Below are 21,465 nucleotides of genomic sequence, written 5' to 3' on the forward strand. Positions count from 1 at the left end.
AAGTAATGAGATGTATATTAACAAATGATAGAAATCAGAATCCCTGAACTCCTATTTTACTCTGGTCCAGATTGGAAAATACAACACACAATAGCTAACAAGGAAGTTAAGCTTAAGTTGAGGAAATAATGAGAGCCATAATATTGTAGTAGTGAGAACCTTTCCATATGGGATTTTGGTTAGATAGTGTGGCCAAAAGGGGAATTGTTGGGCTTACATTAGCCACAGAATGCATCTCTCACATTCTAATTGTTAGAGAAGGTAAAATTAAAACATGGTTATAGTGGAAAGAAGACTGAGAAGGCTAAACTGAAGGTTGTGCAGGACATTGTCCTCTGACTTTTTTTTATATTATACATCTTTAGTAGTTAATATATTTTTTTCTTACTAAAGTAATGGTAGTACTTGTTTATATATTTTTTTTACACTTTACATCAACTCATAAAAGTTTTCCGTTCTTCTCTCAATATATATTTAGTTTGCTATTTCTTATAGGTCAATAATATTCCATTTCATTCATGTTCCACAATTTTTTTAGCCATTCCCCAGTTGATAGACACCTTTATTTCCAATCTTTTGCAACTATAAAGAGTGCTCATAAATAAAATGGTGTTCATGGGGCTTTTCTTTTTTGTCAGTGACCTTCTTGAGTAATATAACATAAGAAGAATCTCTTGATCGAATGTACATTTTAGCCTCTTTATTTTCATAATTCCAAATTGTTTTTCAGAATGGTCATTCTAGTTTACAACTCTTACCCCCAATGCCTTCATGAGTTTTACATAGCCCGTTTTGGAGGGGACTATAGAGGCTATCCGATTTAATCTGTATCTATAATAAACATCTTTGACAAACCACTTGGCCTTTTTTCTTATATGTAGTGAAGGCAATAGGCTTACTTCTCAAGGTGGCATATCCAATTATCTGAAAAGTAGATGTGGAAGGGGATTAGACTTAACTATATCTGGAACCAGGTGGAAGTTTCAAAGAAGCTTATGGGAAAAAGCTCTGGAAAACTTAAAACCATCAAAAATGTAATGGGCTGCACTTTGATATATAGTGAGTTTTTTGTTACAGGAATTTCTAAAGCAGAACTTAGATTACCATTATGAGAGGTGGGGTAGGGTAAATATAAAGGAATTCATGCAGATGGGTTATATTATACAGGGTCACTTCTAAAGTCCCATCTAGCTCTCAAAATTCCACATTTTTAATATAAAGCTATTTCTTAGTATTTGGGACTCTGAAGCAGATTATTTTTTCCTGGGGAAAAAAGAATGGCACAACATATACTTTTGTTGATTAAATTGGTTCTTTGTGAAATAATGCCCTCTGGAGGTAAATATTTAGTCAATTATGGGTTAAAATGGATAAAAATAATTTTTTTTGCTCACAAAAGAGAACTCAAAAAAATAAAGTATTTATTCAGTTTGCCATTATTAAGAAATGTCAGTTTAATTTCCATTGTTAAATTGTATGAGAAATTTGTAACCCATAAAGTCATCCTATCACCATCTTGTCTGGTTTGAAATCAAGTTCCACTAGATAATGCTTTACCTAATTAATTGTTTTTGCTGTTGTTGAATCATTTTGTCATGTCTGTGTCTTCATGACCCTATGGACCAGAGCACCTAGTCTCTTCTATTCTTCACTATCTCTAGAAGTCTAAGTTTATGTTCATTGTTTCCATGATGCTTTCTATCTATCTCATCCTCTGCCATTCCCTTCTCCTTTTGTCTTCAATCTTGCCCAGTTTCAGGGTCTTTTCCAGTGAATCTCTTCTTATTATGTGGCCAAAGTAGTTAAACTTCAGCTTCAATATTTGATCTTCCAGTGAATAACCTGAATTAATTTCTTTTTAAGTATAGACTGATTTTATCTTCTTGCTCTCCAAGGTTCTTTCCCAGTACCACAATTCTAAAATGTCAGTTCTGTGGCTCTCAGCTTTTCTTATAGTTCAACTCTCATAGCTATATATTACTATTGGAAAAAATCATAACTTTGACCATATAGATCTTGATTGGTAAGGTGATGTCTTCTTTTTGGTATGCTGTCCAGGTTTGTCATAGCTTTCCTTCCAGGAGCAAGTGTCTTAATTTCATGGTTACAATTGCTGTCTGCAAGTGATCTTTGAGCCTAAGAATATAAAATCTGACTCTGGATCCCTTTCTTCTCCCTCTATTTGCCAAGAAATGATGGATTAAAGGACCAAAATTTAGATATGTTGTCTTTTTTAGATAAGTCGTCTTTTACACACCTCTCTCTGACACCCTTATCCTGAAGCTATACTTAATTAATTCCTCTTCACTTTCTGCCTCCAGAGTAGTATTATCTGTATATTTGATACAAGATGATTTGGTACTCTCTTCTCTTTGAGGAATTGTCACATTTTGTGTGATCCACATAGTCAAAGACTTTAGAGTAGATGCAGAAGTAGATGTTTTTCTGAAATTTCCTTTTTTCCATAGTTCAGTTAAGATTGGCAATTTGATCTTCAGTTCTTCTGCCTTTTTAAAAACTAGCCTAAAAAATTATTAAGATCCTGCATGCCTTAGGCTTCAGAATTGACAATTAGCAGAAGAGCAGATTGATGCAATTGTTTGATAATTTGAATATTCTTTGTCATTGCCCTTCTGTAAGATTATGACATAAACTGATCTTTGATAATCCAGTGGCCACTGTTGAGTTTTCCAAATTTGCTGGCATATTGTACAGCACTTTCATGGCATCAGAGTTTAAAATAATCAGTATTAATCAAGCCCAGTTAATATTTTGTCTCATTTGAGAATCATTCGAGTTTCCTGGAATGTTAGTATTTTCAACACTTGTCTATCAATTGTCATTATAATATCAACATTTGTATACTTGAGAGCTACAATATTTTTTAATTTATTATTTCATATTTGTTTTAAAAACTTTTGATTTGCAAATTCTTTCCCCTTCTTTCCTCACTCCCCCCCCCCCCACTAACAAAGCAAACAATTCTGTAAAGGGCATATATGTATAGTTATGCTAACCATTTCCATAACATGTTATGAAAGAAAATAGACAAAAAAAACTCAAGAAAAATAAATTTTAAAAAAAGTATACTTCTCTCTTTATTTGGAAACCATCAGTTCTTTCTCTAGGTTCTGATACTTTTCATCATAAATCCTTCAGATTGTCTTGGATCATTGTATTGTTAAGAATAAGCTACAAATTTTTATCCTTTTAAATTCGGTATACTGCTTAATTGTTTGTACTCACTATACTCTGTGGGATGTTCTGTTTTTGATGTGCAAAAACCCCGGATAATTTAAAGTAACATTTTGGTTTCATTTGTCTTGCAGCAAAAGGTGATCAAATAAATGTAATTTCCTTCATTGTTTGTCCCCAGGAAAGCTATATTCCTATTAATTGAAGACTTTTAGCTTTCTACTTTAAAATGAATTTATTGTCTACTCTGGGCCAAGCACTGGAGGAGATACAAGAAAAGTAAAATGTAAAAGACCGTGTTCTCAAGGAGCTTATATTCTACTGACAGATAAATCTATAAATAATAATTCACAACAGCTAGCTGACTCAGTGTTTAGAGGACTGAACTTGGAGTCATGGAGACTTGAATTTAAATACAGCCTCATATTTATTGGCTTTGTGATTCTAGTCAAATCATTACACTTCTGACTGCCTCATTCTTATCATATTTAAATGAGAATAATAAGAGCACCTGCCTTCCAGAGAGTAAAATGAGATCATGTTTGTAAAGCAATTTGAAACCTTGAAAGTGCTGTATAAATAGTAGGTACTACTGTTGCAGCAACAACTGAGGGAATCAAGAAAAGCTTCCATAGAGGTAACATGAAAATTTGAATGGGGGGGGGTGGGAGGGACAAGCACATAAAGGAAGATTGAAGATGAAGGAAAAGTTGAAGCCTTGAAACTCAGTAATTTCTTATATGTGAAGAATGAGAGAAAGAGAGGAAAAAATTGAGAATGACTCTTAATAGCTGAGTAGATAGAGGGTTGGATTTAGAGTCAAGAGGACCCAAGTTCAAGAGGACCCTAGGCAAATCATTTTATCTTTCTGAGCTTCAGTTTCCTTATCTGTAAAATGAGGGGCTTCAGTTAAATGACCTTTGAACTGTGATGCTCTTTGAACAGTATACATAATGACTATTAGAGAATGAGACAATTGTTTAAGTAATAAAACTCAAGTCCAATACATTATTCAGTGTTGTTTCCAAATGACTCGGTGTTTAAAACACATTTCCTTTCTATTAAAGTGACAATGCCTCCCACAAGAGAATGGGAACTTGCTGTGATAATCAGATGTAATGATTACCTTAAGAGTTTTGCTTTATTGAGAGTATAACTGAGTTTTTATTTAGAAGTGATGTGTAAAAAAGTTTATAGAAGAAAAGAACATGATGCACAAGGTTTTACAGGGAAACAGCAATGGATTTGTAATCAAAACTTGGATTCAAATCTTTGCTTTGCCACTAACTTCCTATTTGACAGTGAGCATGTCAATCAGCTCATCAACATAGTTGCAGTGAAATTGTGCAAAAACTTTCTGGTTTTATGGAATCAAATAAGTCCACTTTATTTTCTCTGATTTCCTCTATGAATGCTTTTCCCTATTTATAGATTTACAGGGGTAATTTTTTCTTTGATCCTCTAAAATGTTTACAATGTGACTTTTATATCTAGATCTTGCATCCATTTATAGCTTATGTTATAAGGTGAGATGTTGATCTTCTAAACCCAGTTTCTACCAGACTACTATCCAATTTGAGTAAGTTGAATCTTCAGTGTTATCAAATACCAGACCTTTGAGTTAATTTCTTTCTGTTTTTTTTGTACCTAATCTGTTCACAGATTGGTCTCTTCATTTTTTGACCAGCACCAAATTGTTTAATGATCACTGCTTTATAATTGAATTTAAGATCTGGTACAGTTAAATTCCTCTTTTCTCTTTATTTCATTTATTCCTTTGCAATTTTTTTACTTTAAATGCTTTTTGTTATTTTCTAGATCTATCAAATCTTTTGATAGTTTTATTGCTGTGTTGCTGAATATATAAATTCAGATAGTATTATCATTTTTATCATTTGATTCAGCCCAACTTTCAGTAGTTAATAGTTCTTAAATTAGTTATGGTGGTTTTTTGTTTTTCTACATTTTTGCAATTGAAGACTTTTTGAGGGCATGTGGCCCTCAAAGCCCATTCATGTGGCCTTCATCATGTAAGCAGAAAATGAATGGTGAATGCATGCTCAATACTCACATTAAAAATGACATGTTGGGGCAGCTAGCTGGCGCAGTGGATAGAGCACTGGCCCTGGAGTCAGGAGTATCTGAGTTCAAATCTGGCCTCAGACACTTAATAATTACCTAGCTGTGTGGCCTTGGGTAAACCTCTTAACCCCATTACCTTGCAAAAACCTAAAAAAAAAGGCATGTTCTTATTATTTATTTAAAAAATGTTTTATTAATATACAAAATTTTAAATTATTATATTTTATTGCATTATTGTTACATTGTAGTCATAAATAATAAATTCCATATGTGGCCCTTGACAAGTTTCTGTTGGGTAGTTCAGCCCAAAAGAACTAAAAGGTTGGACACCCATTATTAGAGAAATGCAGATTAAAAGAAGCCTGAGATATCATATGATACCTGCCTGATTGGTTAAAATGATAGAAGGGGAAAGAGACAGCTGTTGGAGAGAATGTGGAAAAACTGGACATGAATTCATTGTTGGTGGACTTCTTTTTACTAGTAAAGTACATTTTACAGTTATCTAGTCATTTTGGAAAGTAATCCGGAATTATGCTAAAAAATAGTTATTAAGCCATCTCTATACCCTGTGATCCAGCAATATTGCTACTTGGTCCATTTCCAGAGGTGATTAGAGAAAAACAAAAAGCCTATATATTTTAACATGTTTCTATCATCTCTCCTGGTTATGACAAAAAACTGGAAATTGCTGGGATGCCCCTCAGTTGGGGAATGGCTGAAGAAGTTGTGGTATGATTGTGATGGAATATTACTGTGCTATAAGAAATGATGAATTCAATGATTTTTATTTAAGCTGGAAATAATGAAGAGTGAAATGAGCAGAACCAAGAAAACATTGTATACACTAAGAGCTATATTGTTTTAAGGAAGACTTTGATTGTATAAGTTATTTTATCTGTTATAAATACCTAAATACCTATAAAGGTTATATATATCCAGAGAAATAATTGATAAATAGAAATATGTTTGGAATAATCATATACACGCGCACACATGCACACAATATGTGTGTCTAATTGTAGCTATCTCTAGGATGGGGGGGAAGGAAGAAAAAAATTATAATTTTGTTATATATTCGGATATAACTGTCTTTTTCATGGTGCTCTATTAGGAGATATATAATAGTATATAATAGATTCAACTTGGTTGTTCTAAATTGTCCTGTTTGTTTTCATTGAACCCATTTTGTCTCTTAGTGCTTACTAGAGAGGTGAAGATTCACAGACAGAGATTGTTGTTTTGTGTTTATTCTGTTGGTTGTTTCTGCTTACTTTTTTGGGGGGGTTATAAGGGAAAGTTGGGAGTGGGCAGAAGGAGTATATTGGGAAATGATGGTGAAAAAATAAAAGAAATCAATACAATTTTAAAATCATGTCTCTATTAATGTTTCATGATATGTAATGCCTAGAAAAATCAACAGTCTTATTTTGAGAGGTGTGATCAAGACCAGCCCTTTGCAAAGTCATGAACAGTATTGATTTATTTTGTCACTGCCCCACATTCTCTTATCAGTGTATACTTTTTCCCTTAAATTCTCTTTCCTAGAACTCTCCTAATCCTGTGGTCTCAAGGACAAGGTGTAACTTTCTAGGCATATTTGCATTTTAAAAATGTAGCGTTTTAAGGCCAGAATCTGGTATTTAAAGAAGGAAGGTTAAGGGGTAAGGAAAGGAAATAAGCCTTTATTAAACCCTAACTACTTGCCAAACCCTTTGCTGAGTGCTTCCCAGATATCTCAATTAAGCCTCTGAACAACCCTATGAGGAAGTTCTCTTGGGGTCCCCATTTTACATTTGGGGAAACCATGATGGATAAAGGTAAAGTGACATGCGTAGATTGTAGAGCTAATAAATGTCCGAGGTACTCAAATCTTAACTCCTGGATTTCCCTTTCTGCTGGACCTCCTGGTATTTACTTGGTCAGTCCTGTCCAACTTTTGGTGACCAGCATACTGGAGTGGTCACCCGACTAGTAAGTGCCTAAGGTGGACTTGGATTTAGTTCTTTCTGACTCTGGGCCCATGCTCTATGAGCCATCTGAAGTCCTATATGTCACCTGAAGTCACTTGTCCATATAGAGAGTATCCTCTGTCTATATTGGTAACTGTTTTCCTCTTTACCACTATGACTTTGCAGGGACCAAGGATAGCTGGCATTATATCTTTCTCATTCATCTCCCCATCTTTTTTTTTATTCCTGTTGTGACCAAAGTAAATATATAAGGACAGTGTGTGACCTAGTGCAGGGGTAGGGAGTCCTGACCTGGTGCTGCCAAGGCCAACCCTAGGTGGGACTTGAAATTCAATAAATCTAAGAGATTTTAAGGGGTGAATTAATTAAATGTTCAACCAAACATAAGCTAATTTTTAACTTTTGGTCCTTGGCAGAAAAACTCCACCCCTGCCCTAGTATGTGGAGAGTGGAAAGAAAGAAGGGGAAGAGAATAAGCATTTATATAATGCTTATGTGCTAAGGACTGTGCTAAGTAACTTACAAGTATCATTTGGCCCTAGAACAATCCTGGAGGGTAGATGCTATTATGAATATCCTTACTTTAGGAAACAGGTAAGCAGGTCACAGAAGCTAGTGTTAAATTTGAACTCAGGTCTTCTTGATTCCTGGCTTGGTGTTCTGTCCATTGTGCCATCTAGGCAGATAATAAGAAGGGTTCTTCTACCTTGTTTTTTCCTACCTCTTTGCCCTGAGTTTCTTGCTACCATTTCCTGTAGCGTATATTGTTATTAATCATTGTGCAAGACCAGGTTGAGTTTAAGGCAGATTTCTTTGTAAATCCCAAATCCATTTCTTAGTACAACTGTGCATAATAGGTACAATACATGTTATTCTTTCTTAGACAGTATGATATAATCATACTTCACACACTCCAAAGAGCTTAGTATATATTGGTCAAATAAAGATAACCTGCTTTCCCACAGTGCACATTGCAAGAGAAATAAAGGAAAGACACTAAAGGAACTGGCAGTCAGGACTGTATTTGCTATGGTCTTACTATAGCCACGTGCTTCCTGAAACAACTCACTTAATTGCATGGAATTTGGTTCTTCACCTATAAAATAAGTATAATTCTTGCACTGCTTGTTGAGAATTTTTGTGAGTGCTTTGTAAATATAAATATGGTTATTTATTTTTTTTTAATGATTTTTATTTCCTAAACAGAGACTCTACAGGGGCGTGTAATTCATTGGTCCATAAGCGGTCTCCTTTACGTCGAAACCAAAAGACCCCAACATCCTTGACCAAACTGTCTTTACAGGATGGACAAAAAGCCAAAAAGCCAGCATGTAAATTTGAAGAAGGTCAGGATGTCTTAGCTAGATGGTCAGATGGCTTATTTTATCTTGGAACTATCAAAAAGGCAAGTTATTTAAAATAGTTTTTTTGTTATTGCAACTTAAATTTTAACAATCATAACCAGTTTTGAGCTTGTGATTATAATTTACAATTTTTAGAAAGGTCATCTTAAATATTATTTTATGCTACAGATAAACATATTGAAACAGAGTTGCTTCATCATATTTGAAGATAGTTCTAAATCCTGGGTTCTCTGGAAGGACATACAAACAGGCAAGTGTTATTGTTCTTGAAAGTGATTTACATTGAAATCTGATTTTTTTCCAAATTGTCTCTGTCCCTTGAATGTGAGTATTAAAATAAATGTGGTTGATTCTTGTTCTTTATTATCGAAAAAAACCAAAATGACATCACTATGTAAGAGATGAGTTACAGTGTGTCTGATCAGACCAGTATGAGCTCAGAATGCTCTACTACAGGTTTGGAACAAGGAGTCCATGTGAACATCTTAGGGTGGTTACTTGAAACTCTTGTATCTCATGTTTCCTTTGAGCTGCTTCAGTTCTGCCTTGCTAATTGAGCACATGAGCACAGCACCCTCTTTGATAAAGGCAAACCATGCTAGGGGGGTCCTGTGCCAATTTTTCCTTTTCCCTTGCTGTACAACCTTTTTTTTTTTTTTTTTTTTGGGGCAAGGTCACAAAGCTGGGTAATCGTTATTAAGTGTCTGAGACTGGATTTTAACAGTTATTCCTGATTCCAGGGCTGTTGCTCTGTCCACTGTGTCACCTAGCTACCTCAGTACAATCAAGTCTTTGTTTTTTTGTTTTGTTTTGTTTTGTTTTGTTTTTTGTTGTTTTAGTTTTTTGCAAGGCAAATGGGGTTAAGTGGCTTGCCCAAGGCCACACAGCTAGGTAATTATTAAGCATCTGAGACCAGGTGTTTTATTACTACACCACCTAGCCGCCCCTACAATCAAGTCTTAAAAGAGATGCTTCTCTGATCCCTCTGTGAGTGCTTGCCGGCATAACTATCGACATATCTTTAAGAAAACAAGGAAAATTTCATCAATCTAATATCAGATATCTCATTGGTGTCGAGAGATCACTTATGTCATAAAAAGTCGGATCTCTATCAGTAGAATTATCATGATGGAAGTTTGAAGCATTACTGATAGAAGAAAAAATGTTAGGTTAAAAAGTGGGTATTTCTTTAAATATCCTAAATGATTTTAGAGACTATTATGAACCTATGATCATTGGAAGATCAGAAGATCAGCTACATTGGCACATAATGAAAAGATAGGATTCAACAAAAAAGACCCTACTGTTGGGAAAGATTGAAAACATAAGGAGAAGGAGACAGTAAAGAGTGAGATGGATAGATAGTGCCATGGAAGCAATGAACATGAACTTGGATAGACTTGAGAAGATGGGGATGATAGAAGGGCCTGATACAGTAATGATCTATGGGGTCACAGAGTTGGACATTACTGAATGATAATAACAGCATTATGATCCCATAAGTCACATTTAATACATACTGAGGCACTCATAAATATATGGATCCCCTATTTTAAAGTAGTAGAAAATATGTATAAATAAGAATATGAGAAATTGCTGTTCTATTTGCTCTATTAACCTATAATCAAATTATAATTAGATTTACATGGGTGTCAGAGTAAATTAAGTTGTCCCTTGCTTTAACATAAAATTTTTCCATTAACATAAATTATAATTTTTTAAATTTAATATTCATGTTTTAATACCTTAATAAAATATTCTTGTTTAAGAGTAAAGAAAATACCCCCTCCCCCAAAAAAATATAGACTCACTTGAGCGATAAAGTAAAGGGGAGAGAAAAAAAATTAAAATTAAAAAAAATAATAGTAATAATTGTAGGTATGACCAGGTGGTGCAGTGTACGGAGCACCAGCCCTGGAGCCAGGAGTACTCAAGCCCATATCCAGCCCCGAACTCCCAACAATTACCCAGCTGTGTGACATGCAAGCCACCCCAACCCCACTGCCCTGCATAAACCAAAAAAAAGTCCTAAAATAAAATAGAAATAACAGTAGGGGCAGCTGGGTGGCGAACAGAGCACTGGCCCTTGAACCAGGAGCACCCGGGTCCAAATCTGGCCTCAGACACCCAACGATCACCCTGCTATGCGGCCCCAGGCAGGCCACCCTGCCCCATTTTCCCTGCACCCCCCCAATAATAATAATAATAAAAAATGTGCTTGAGTCTTTGTTCTAACACCACCAACTCTGTTGCGGGTAGATCACATTCTTTATGATAAGTCCATCACAAAAGTTACTTCCATATTTTTCCACCGTTGCCGTTGCTGATCACAACTCCCTCCTTTCGTATTTCTCCACTACCATGTACTATATTTTCTCTCTCCTTTCACTGACTCTGCTGTAGGGTAGCTAAGTGGTGCAGGAGATAGATCCCTGGCCCTGGGGCCAAGAGGCCCCGAGCCCCTATACCACCCCTTAGGCCCAGCATCCACCTGGCCCTATGGTCCTGGACAGGCCATCCAATCCCAGCCCCTTGCAAGAAGTAAAAAGGAAAATATGTTATATCTGACCACTCTCCCCCGATGGTCCATCCTCTCCTCCTTCATTCACATCCACCCCTTTCCCCCGTCCCCCCCTTCTTACTCCAGATGTCTATACCCCATTGAGTATATATGCTGTTTCCTCTCCTAGCCACCTCTGATGAGAGCGAAGATTCCTTCATTCCCCCTTGCCTTCCCCCTTCCATATCATTGCAATAGCTCATTGTAATAAAGAAAAATCTTATATGAAATATCTTGGCCTGTTCCCCCTCTCCTTTTTCTTTCTCCCATTACATTTCCCTTTTTTCTATTGACTCCATTTTTACATTATATTATATCTTCAAATTCAGCTTTCTCCTGTGCTTCATCTATAAAAGCTCTTTCTACCTGCTCTATTAAATGAGAAAGTTCATATGAGTATTATCAGTGTCATGTTTCTATGCAGGAATACATGCAGTTCATCATCATTAAAGTCCCTCATATTTTCCCCTTCTGCTCCAATCTCTATGCTTCACCTGAGTCCTGTATTTGTCTTTTTTTTTTTTTTTTGGTGGTTTTTGCAAGGCAAATGAGGTTAAGTGGCTTGCCCAAGGCCACATAGCTAGGTAATTATTAAGTGTCTGAGACCAGATTTGAACCCAGGCACTCCTGACTCTGGGGCCGGTGCTTTATCCACTACGCCACTTAGCTGCCCCTTGAGTCCTGTATTTGAAGATCCAATCTTCTGTTCAGCTCTGGCAACAGAAACATTTGAAATTCCCCTGGTTCATTGAAAGTCCATCTTTTTCCCTGGAAGAGGACATTCATTTTTGCTGGGTAGTTGATTCTCGGTTGCATTCTAAGCTCTTTCGCCTTCCAGTATATTATATTCCAAGCCTTATGAGCTTTTAATGTAAATCTGTTTTCCATATCAGTTGTTTTTTCAATGAGATATTTCACATTTTCTTCTAATTTTTCATTCTTTTGGTTTTGAAGTATTGAGTCCTGATTTCTCATAAATTTAGCAATCTCCCTGAGTTCTATTCTTTGTCTGAAGGATTTGTTTTCCTCAGAGCTTTCTTATCTTTTTCCCCATCTGGCCATTTCTGCTTTTTACAACATTCTTCTCCTCAATAACTTTTGAACTGTTTTATACATTTGACCTAAGCTTGTTTTTAGCATGCTATTTTCTTCAGCATTTTTTGGATATCCTTGACTGAGCTGCTGACTTCATTTTCATATTTTTCCTGCATCTCTCTCATTTCTTTTCCCAGTTTTTCTTCTAACTCCATCATTTGATTTTCAAAAGTCTTTTTTGAGCTCTGTCATAGCCTGAGCCCAATTTCTGTTTTTCTTGGTGTCTTTAGATGCAGGAGCTTGTGCTTCCTCATCTTCAGACTGAGTGTTTTGATGCTTCTTGGGATCATAGATAATGTATTTCTCAATGGTGTTCCTCTTTTTTCTCTGCTTGCTCATTTTCCCAGCCAAAGCCTGTTTTGGGGGTGCTTCCTGAGCTTTTGGGACACTCCCACAAGGGTCTTAGTGTGTGAGGCTTTGTCCTCCCTCCTGGTCTGTGGAATGACCGTATGCGCCCCCCTCTGCTATGGGGCTGAGGTTGGGGGGGCCTAGACTGTGATAAAGATCTGAATGTGGTCAGAGCCCCAGAGTCCTGTTCTAGGGGCAGAGGACAGAACTGGGCAGTCTCTCTTCACTCCCCTCCCTAGGTTCAATGGGCTCATGCCCTGGGGGCTCCTGCTTATCGACTCCCTGCTTCTGTACCTGGATCTGGGCTGTGATGGCCAAGCTGCTGGCTGTGTGCCCTGAGGGCTGGGCTCCATGTGCTCACTCTGGCAGAGGTCCCCCGCTGTTCCCCCAATTTGTGCCTGGTGCTCCCCGGGGCATAGCTCAGGAAACTTCCCCGCTTGCAGCAGCTCCCAGCACCCTGGAGCTGCCTCCAGTTCTTTTGCTCTGGCGGGCCACCCCTCCAACTCCGGGGAGCAGAGCCTTTCTGCTCTTTTCCAGATTACCTTGAGTAGGAGAACTGCCTCCCTGGGTCCAGTTTCTGTCTCTCGAAAATTTAGTTTGAGTCCTTAGCTTAGAAGTTTTACGAGAGGAGCCTCTCTTGTCGCCATCTTGGCACCACCCCCAACATATATTATAATTACAGATACTTATTTCATTGAAGTTTTGGGGATCATTATTTCAGTTGCACTTTAAGTCTGGTAAGTATTCCAGGGTGTATTCTCTCTGGAAAGTCTTAACTGCAAAAAGAATGTTGAAATCTCTATATCAAAATTTTAATAGCCCAGAAAATCTCCATTTCTGGATTTCCTTCAGATAACTAATCAAGAAACAATCTAGGAAGCAGCAGCCTGGTGGCACAGTGGATAGAGCACCAGCCCTGGAGTCAGGAGGACCTGAGTTCAAATTTTAACTCAGGCACTTAATAATCACCTAACTGTGTGACATTAGGCAAGTCACTTAACAACATTGCCTTGCATGCTGCCCCCCCCCCACCCCCCATAGAAACAATCTGAAAGGATTTGTATCTGCCCTGGAAAGGAAACAAAGAAGTAGAACTTTTTTTTTTCCAGTTTTTGTAAGGCAAATGGCTGTAAGTGGCTCGCCCAAGGCTACACAGTAGGTAATTATTAAGTGTATGAGGCTGGATTTGAACTCAGGTACTCTAGGGCCGGTGCTCTATCCACTGCGCCACCTAACCACCCCCCAGAAGTGGAACTCTTAACTATTAGTTTATTTAGAACTCTGATATAGAACTTTATTACTTTCCATAGAAAATACTCCCCTGTAAAGGCTAAAGTTGATTGGTTTAAAACATTGCTGCTACTGTTGCAGTTCCAGGGCCTTTTCCGCCAGCCTTTTTAAAAATTTAGCTGCCAACACTATAGGGAATAATTTCCCTACATAATAGTTGCTTTATTAGAAAAATGAACTTAGCTTTTGAGTTCTGTTTTTAGGCCACAAGTCATCATTGTATAGTAAATTACTAGACCTTTCCATTTTCTAAGTTTCTTGGAAGGAAGATTTTCATGCACCAAGCACAGTATGGTACATTTAAGGTATTTAAAAAGTGATTGTTAAGTTATTGAAGGAAACTGGAAAATAGAAGAGTTCAGTCAAATTCTGTATCATTGTATTACTTAGTACTCAGATAACTCAAAAGCTTAAGTAATTCTTAAAAAGGTAACTTCTGTAATTAATATTTTCAGAGGAATGGTGGCATATTTTGAAGATAGAACTGAGAAGGCATTGAGAACAGATTAAACCAAAGGATTTAAAGAGTCAGCAGGGCTCCAACAATGACTTTAGTAGGCTGAATCATTTCTCTAATGTCCAAAGGATAATAGTTATACTTTACTTGGTAAATTTGGATATTTGAACTGTGTTTTCACAATGGGGTTCACTTATACTTTAGAACAGTAGTTTTCAAACTTTTTGGTCTCAGGACTCTTACATTCTTAAAAATTGAGGACTTAAAGAACTTTTTCTTATTATGTAGGTTATATAAGTATTTACTGTGTTTGAGATGAAAAGATGACTTAAAATATTCTATTTTTTAAATAACCAATAAATGTTAACATCTTTTTATGAAAAAATTATATTTCGGGCGGCTAGGTGGTGTAGTGGATAAAGCACCGGCCTTGGAGTCAGGAGTACCTGGGTTCAAATCCAGTCTCAGACACTTAATAATTACCTAGCTGTGTGGCCTTGGACAAGCCACTTAACCCCATTTGCCTTGCAAAAACCTAAAAAAAAAAGAAAATAATTATATTTTTCAAAATAAAAAAACACCACAGAAGAGTGGTATTGTTTTTACATTTTTTTTTTTTGGTGTTTTGTTTTTTGGCAAGGCAATAGGGTTAAGTGACTTGTCCAAGATCACACAGTTTGGTAATTATTGTGAGGTGGGATTTGAACTGTGGTCCTCCTGATTTCAGTACCAGTGCTTTAGCTGCCCCCACCCCCCCACCATTCTTTTGAATTTGTAGTTTAATGCAAGGAAGACAGCTGGATTCTCAATGTCTTGCATGGTTTTGCTTGAAGTATATAAAGAAAATCTGCCCTCACATAGATATAGTCACATAGAAAAGGGAAGAGCAAATTGGCAAACAATATCTTACTATTACTATGATAATAATTTTGGCCTTGTGGTTCCCCTGAAAGGGTTTTGAGGAGCCCTAGGGAGTCCTCAGAGAAACCTAATTTGCTATCTTTCTTGACTTAGTCTGTGATCCTGTGACTCCCTCGATACTGCTTCCCAGACAGTGAAAGAAGCATGTTTGTCTAAAATTGTTTTTATGGTGGTAGCAAGTGGCAGAAAAGGGAAGATCTGGGTGGGTCATAGTCCCCTAAATTAGAAGATTCTATTTGAAACATCCTGACGATCTAATTCTGCATTCTCCCTCCTTCCTGTGATGCTATTGCTGCTACCAAAATGACAAAAGATGTGTGTGTATTTGTGGTTCAAGCTTTGGTGCCCTTAGTAGCCTTAGAAGGGGAAGATGTGAAAATAGAAACTAATACCAGAAAAAAAAACAGTTGATATTTTAATGGATAGAGAATGAATGTGTAGGTTTCCACAAGTAATGGATTGGTGTTCTGATAATAACATAAACCTTAAAAGCAATAATTAATGCACTTAAAAATTGCTTTAAGATGATTTATTCAACAGAGAAATCAGGATGGTCAAACACCATTATGCGTACCACATTCCTCTCTTACATATTCTTAGACATTTTTGTTTTATTTGGTGATTTAATTTGGAGTTTAGGCAGACTTTTCTTTGGCAGATGTAGGAGGATTGAGAAACATCATGATTAAGGGGAATGAAAACACACATTTGTAAAGTTCCTGATATGAGAAGAGGACTGTGCTGGGTACTGTGTGGGAAGATAAAAGGTTTAGGTTAAATAGTATTCCTATTCTCATTAAGCTACAGTTCAGTAGGAAGATAGGGCCCAAATATAAAGAATGGATACATAATATTACATGATAAGTACATTAAAAGTCAAAAATCATGTGAGGGTCATTGGAGAAGGTACAGAATTAGGCTTTTTAAGGGATATGTAGGAATTCATAGGTGAAAGAGAAGTATATTTTTGGCATGGCAAACAAGATGAGTAAGGCAAAGAGGTGAGAACACTGGTTGCTGAACAAGAATATGAAAGTCTTAGTTTTAACTAGTTGTTGACCACTCTTTCTAACTTACATTGTGATATAATTAGATCTTTTAGTTTAAAAAATTAATATTATTTTAAAATTTTTATTTAAGGCAATGGGGTTAAGTGATTTGTCCAGGCTCACACAGCTAAGCAATTATTAAGTGTCTGAGGTCGTATTTGAACTCAGGTCTTCCTGACTCCAGGGCTGGTTCTCTATCCACTTCACCACCTAGCTGCCCCAGTGTAAAAAATTATTTAAAAAAAAATTTTAAATAGCAGTTTTCCTTAAGTTTTCATCAAGTGTTACTTAATGAAAATTTATATAACTGTCAACAAAGCACTCTTGCTATCAGCCAGTTTCTGGTATATAGAAATGACTTGTATAAAAGCCCTTCTTTATGTATTTGCTGTGGGGGGTTTTTTTTTTTGCTTGATTAAAAATATTTTAAATTATCTTCAGGAGCCACTGGAAGTGGGGAAATGGTCTGTACAATATGTCAGGAAGAGTATTCAGAAGCTCCTAATGAAATGGTTATATGTGATAAGTGTGGACAAGGTAAGTAGGACATAATTTCATTTAAATGTTGATTTTTTTCTTAGTCTTAAGACAGATTTCTCTATATATGAATTATAAATATTTTGATACATTGATAACTTGTGATACATTTGATAAAGACCTTATTTGTTATACAACATAACTTATTATGTAATGTTATATAATGTTACTTTGAGTAAATCTGTGTTCATCTTATTTAAGAACTAAAAAAGGGATTTGGTACAAACTTTTATAGTAAAAAGAAAAACATTTAATATATTAAATGTTGTAAACAAGATAATTGGCTGTAAACAAGAAATGTGTCTGAAATTTTGGTGAATCACTTGTCCATGTTTAGGCATCTAATTTATTTTTCATAATTTAGGTTATCATCAGTTGTGCCATACACCTAATATTGATTCCAGCGTGATTGATTCGGATGAAAAATGGCTCTGTCGACAATGTGTTTTTGCAACAACAACAAAGGTATATATTTTAAAATTTTTGTTCTGTGACCCTAAGTAAAATTTGTAAATTTTTCTATATATAATTTCTAAAACATATGAACTTTCTGTGTATATTTATCTTGTTTGTGGAAAAATATAAATAACTAAATGTGTATAAACTATACTTGCCCTGCCAATTTTGATAGTTTTCTTAAAGTGAATTAGTGATATAAAAGAAAAGAATGTTAAAGAAAGAAGTGTTTAAGTTTGAACTGACTTTTATTTTTTCTGAATGTTATTTTTCATTTACATACAAATCTAGTTTTCAGTATTCATCTTTTTGTAAGCTTTGAGTTCTATACTTTTTACCTCCCTCCCTGCCCTCCCCCCTCTTCATGACAGTGAATAATTGGATGTAGGTTATCATGTGCAATCAAGTTTAGCATATTTCTGTCTTACTGACTTGTATTTTTTTAAACAACAGAAATGACAAAAGTAAATTTTTAATAGTTCTTAAACGATATTTAATTGAACCATTTGAGACTTTGAAAATCATTGTAAATGCTGTTTAAAATTTAAGCTTCACTGTTATCCAATTAATTATCTTTGTCTTTATTATTTTTTAAACGTTAATATAGAGGGGTGGTGCACTTAAGAAAGGACCAAATGCCAAAGCATTACAAGTCATGAAGCAGACTTTACCCTATAGTGTGGCAGACCTAGAATGGGATCCAGGTCATAAAACCAATGCTCAGCAATGTTACTGCTACTGTGGAGGTCCTGGAGAGTAAGTAGATAATATTTTATACTCAATTGCTTGTTTATTGGGAATTTAAGAGGACTTGAAATGCTTGTAATGGTGACTTAATAAGCTGACTTTAAGGAAGACTTTAAATCAGGTCTGAGATTTTCCTGGTTCTCATGTTCTTTGGTGAATGACAGTCTTACTGTTTTTGGCCCTCTAGAAACTGATTGTGTTAGTGTGGGTAAAAGCAAATATTAGTGTAAATTTGGGAAAAAGTGGATTTGTTATGGATCAAATCAGATTTTACTACAGGTAGTGGTGGTCATGTTTTATAAGCAATTCATTAAACATTTATTTGTGCCTAATTGCTCAGGATTCAGCAGCAATAGGGCAAGATTATTTGAATGAAATGTTCATATAGAAACCATCAAGAAATTGTTTTTCTATAGTTTAACTAGAAGAATTTCTCAGCCAGGTGTTTGCAATTAAAAGAGGTATTAAAAATTTGAAATTAGATTTATTAATAAATGATGACATGATGCTTAAATCTTAGCTCTAGATCAGTATTCACTTCTCAATTCCTTGTTTTACTCCTAATTCACACATGCTTTGATATTCACCAAGCTATAATACAAGGTTTATTCCTGAGCTCAAATCTAGCCTCTGACACTTATTAGCTGTGTGACCCTGGGGAAGTCACTTAATCCTGTTTTGCCTGAGTTTCATCATCTGTATACTGAGCTAGAGAAGGAAATGTGGCAAACCACTCCAGCATCTTTGCCAAGAATAAGGCCAAGTAAGCAAACTAATGCTTTCCCTTTGCTAACCTACTGTTGATCTTGGATTAAAACTACCAGTAGTGGTGAAAATTAATAAATCTGTTTAGAATAGTTATAAATGCAAACTTTAAAGCAAAAGTCAACTATTTTGATAACAGTTATCTTGAATATTTAAATGCATGTGCACGGTTCTCAGGTCTTCAGATGGATCTTTGGTCTCATTAGTTTGGATATTTCCTTCAGTAATACAGGTTGAAATCCATCTATGCTTGTCCATCTTTGTGATTCTTATCCATTTCCTCCCATAAGTTCTCTACATGTGGAAATTCTCTTCATTTTCTTCCTGTATCACAAAATTACTAGTGGAACTCTTGGGCTGTTTACTTGTCACACTTTGCTCTTCAATATTATCAGCCTGTCTTCTTTTCCTATTTCCCTGATGATAGATAAAACACATTCTTTTTGAAGTCTTGTTAAATTTATAGTTTGCTCCCCCCTCACCATGTGTCTCTCCATTATCCTCTATGTGATAATCATTTGCAATTTCTTAGTGACACATTTTATAACTATAGAATAGCATTGATAGAATATTGCCATTACAAAGAGGGACCTTAGTGCATTGGAGAAGCTTGGGGGTCATAAAATGTAATTCCCTAAAGGCAGACCAATCTCTTCTCCACCTGAGGGCTCAAATTATTGTCCATTTGTACTGTCTGATGACTAAATCCTATAGGTTATCTCTCCAACTGTGTATTGTAATGGGGGAACAATACAACCTTTATCCACTTAATATTTTCTGTTTTGAAATTTACAATCCAGTATTAAAATGGAAGAGAATGGAAGGTAGGAAGAAGGCATATATATACTTCTTGTATATATCAGCACCTTCTAGGTGGGAAGTAATCCTTCAAAATAAGGTTTATAGGACTCATTAGCTCTTCTTAGTACATCAACCAACCACAGACTTTCTCTAAAATATCATACAAAAAAGTCTTGTTAAGACACCTGTCACAGAAGCTATTTACTTTACTGTTTGACTGGTATATAGAGCTATTCTAGATCCAGAGAGGGACTTAGAATTGCAAATAAACTGATTTAATAATTTTAGTTTTCTCTTTTTCTTAGGTTATGTTGGACAACAGAGTAGAAGTAGATTTAACAACTAGAGAAGTCAGGGACCTCCTGATAATGTAGGGCCTGAGGAACTTGTTCACGATATAATTCAGTAGCTCCCACTGGCAGAGCTATCCCTTAAGATTTAGTGAATTGGGATGATAGCCTTGTTCTTGTGCTTTGGAGTAGTATGTGCTGCTGCAGGAACCAGATGGTTAATAGACAGTTGGTTGGTCACTTAAAGAGGCATCTAATAAGAGAGGAGTAGTTTTCAGTGTTAAGAAAGACCTGAAGATCATATACCTATGTGAAGCTTTCCATGTGAAACATTATATTCACCTGATTGTATACATATAAAAACACAAACACACCCACACACTTCTGCTGTTTGTTACTAAGGAAAAGCAATAGGATTACTTCTTTCTCTTTTCCCTATCACCACCATTTGCTCTTTTAATGGCTGCCTTTTCCACCCTTTTAAAACAGCCTCTATGATGTTGGATATTCAGGTAATATTCAGATAATACTTGGATATGACAGCATAATATACAGGACATAGTTTAGTGTAACTCTTGATGCTTTGATTTTAAAAGTGCTTTCCTTACAACTTTGAGATAAGTATAGTTAGAAACTGTACCTTAGAGGGATTAAGGGGAATGCTTAAGGTCAGTGTTAGTAAATAATTGGAACCAGATCTCTTGATTCTGTATAGTATCCTTTCTATTATGCTGTGCAGATTGAAGAAACTCACATGATAAGGGAGTACAATTAATCCCCAACTTAGATACTGTGATAGTATTCTTTCTTTTCTCTTTCTTTCTTTCTTTCTTTCTTTCTTTCTTTCTTTCTTTCTTTCTTTCTTTCTTCGGGGGGGGGGGACGGTTTGCAAGGCTATGGAGTTAAGGGACCTGCCCATTGTCATGCAGCTAAAAATATTAAGTGTCTGAGGTTGCATTTGAACTCAAATCCTCCTGATTCCAGGGCCAGTGCTCTAGCTACTGCACTACTTAGCTTCTCTCCACCCCTTACCCTCTTCCCAAGCTAAGATGCTTGCTTGAAACTTTGAGAATATGTTCCTAGAGAAACAAGGTTATATAACTAGGTCCTGATTAGTTCAAGTTGATAAATATTTTACAGTATAATAAACTATATAGTAATTAGTTCTAGTCCAATGAAAATATACAGTGCAAATTTGAATAATGCAACTATTTCAGAGGATTCTTTAATTCTAATCAGGACTTAGATGTAAATGGTGATTTGGTTTCCAGACTAGCCCATATGAGTATTTTGAACTTCCTAAACCACACACACACATAACACAGAGATATGGTCCTAGTTTAAGTTCTAAATCAGTCAGGGAACCTAGGAATAAGAACAATGTGCAAGAAGAAAGAGAAAACTGATTTCTTAAGTATAAAATCAAGTGTAGGTAAACTTTTGCGTTTTTTTAAATTTTTTAAAAATTATTTAGGAATTGTGCTTTTTTTTTTAATAGATAAACTTTTAAAGAAGGTATTTTCTTTGGGACCCTA

The 21,465-nt window shown here is 35.8% G+C and overlaps 1 protein-coding gene across 1 annotated transcript in view; it reads left to right on the top strand.

Moving 5' to 3' along the window:
- MTF2 (metal response element binding transcription factor 2) overlaps positions 1-21,465 on the top strand; it is a 77,645-nt gene that overhangs the window by 16,306 nt on the left and 39,874 nt on the right. Inside the window, exons 2-6 of the mRNA XM_074188184.1 lie at positions 8,457-8,655; positions 8,783-8,864; positions 16,776-16,871; positions 17,236-17,336; positions 17,935-18,083. Coding sequence (XP_074044285.1) covers positions 8,457-8,655; positions 8,783-8,864; positions 16,776-16,871; positions 17,236-17,336; positions 17,935-18,083 — 627 coding nt within the window. The remainder of the gene's footprint in view (positions 1-8,456; positions 8,656-8,782; positions 8,865-16,775; positions 16,872-17,235; positions 17,337-17,934; positions 18,084-21,465) is intronic.

Source organism: Macrotis lagotis, chromosome 5 (assembly GCF_037893015.1).
Source record: "Macrotis lagotis isolate mMagLag1 chromosome 5, bilby.v1.9.chrom.fasta, whole genome shotgun sequence".
NCBI classification, from domain to species: domain Eukaryota; kingdom Metazoa; phylum Chordata; class Mammalia; order Peramelemorphia; family Peramelidae; genus Macrotis; species Macrotis lagotis.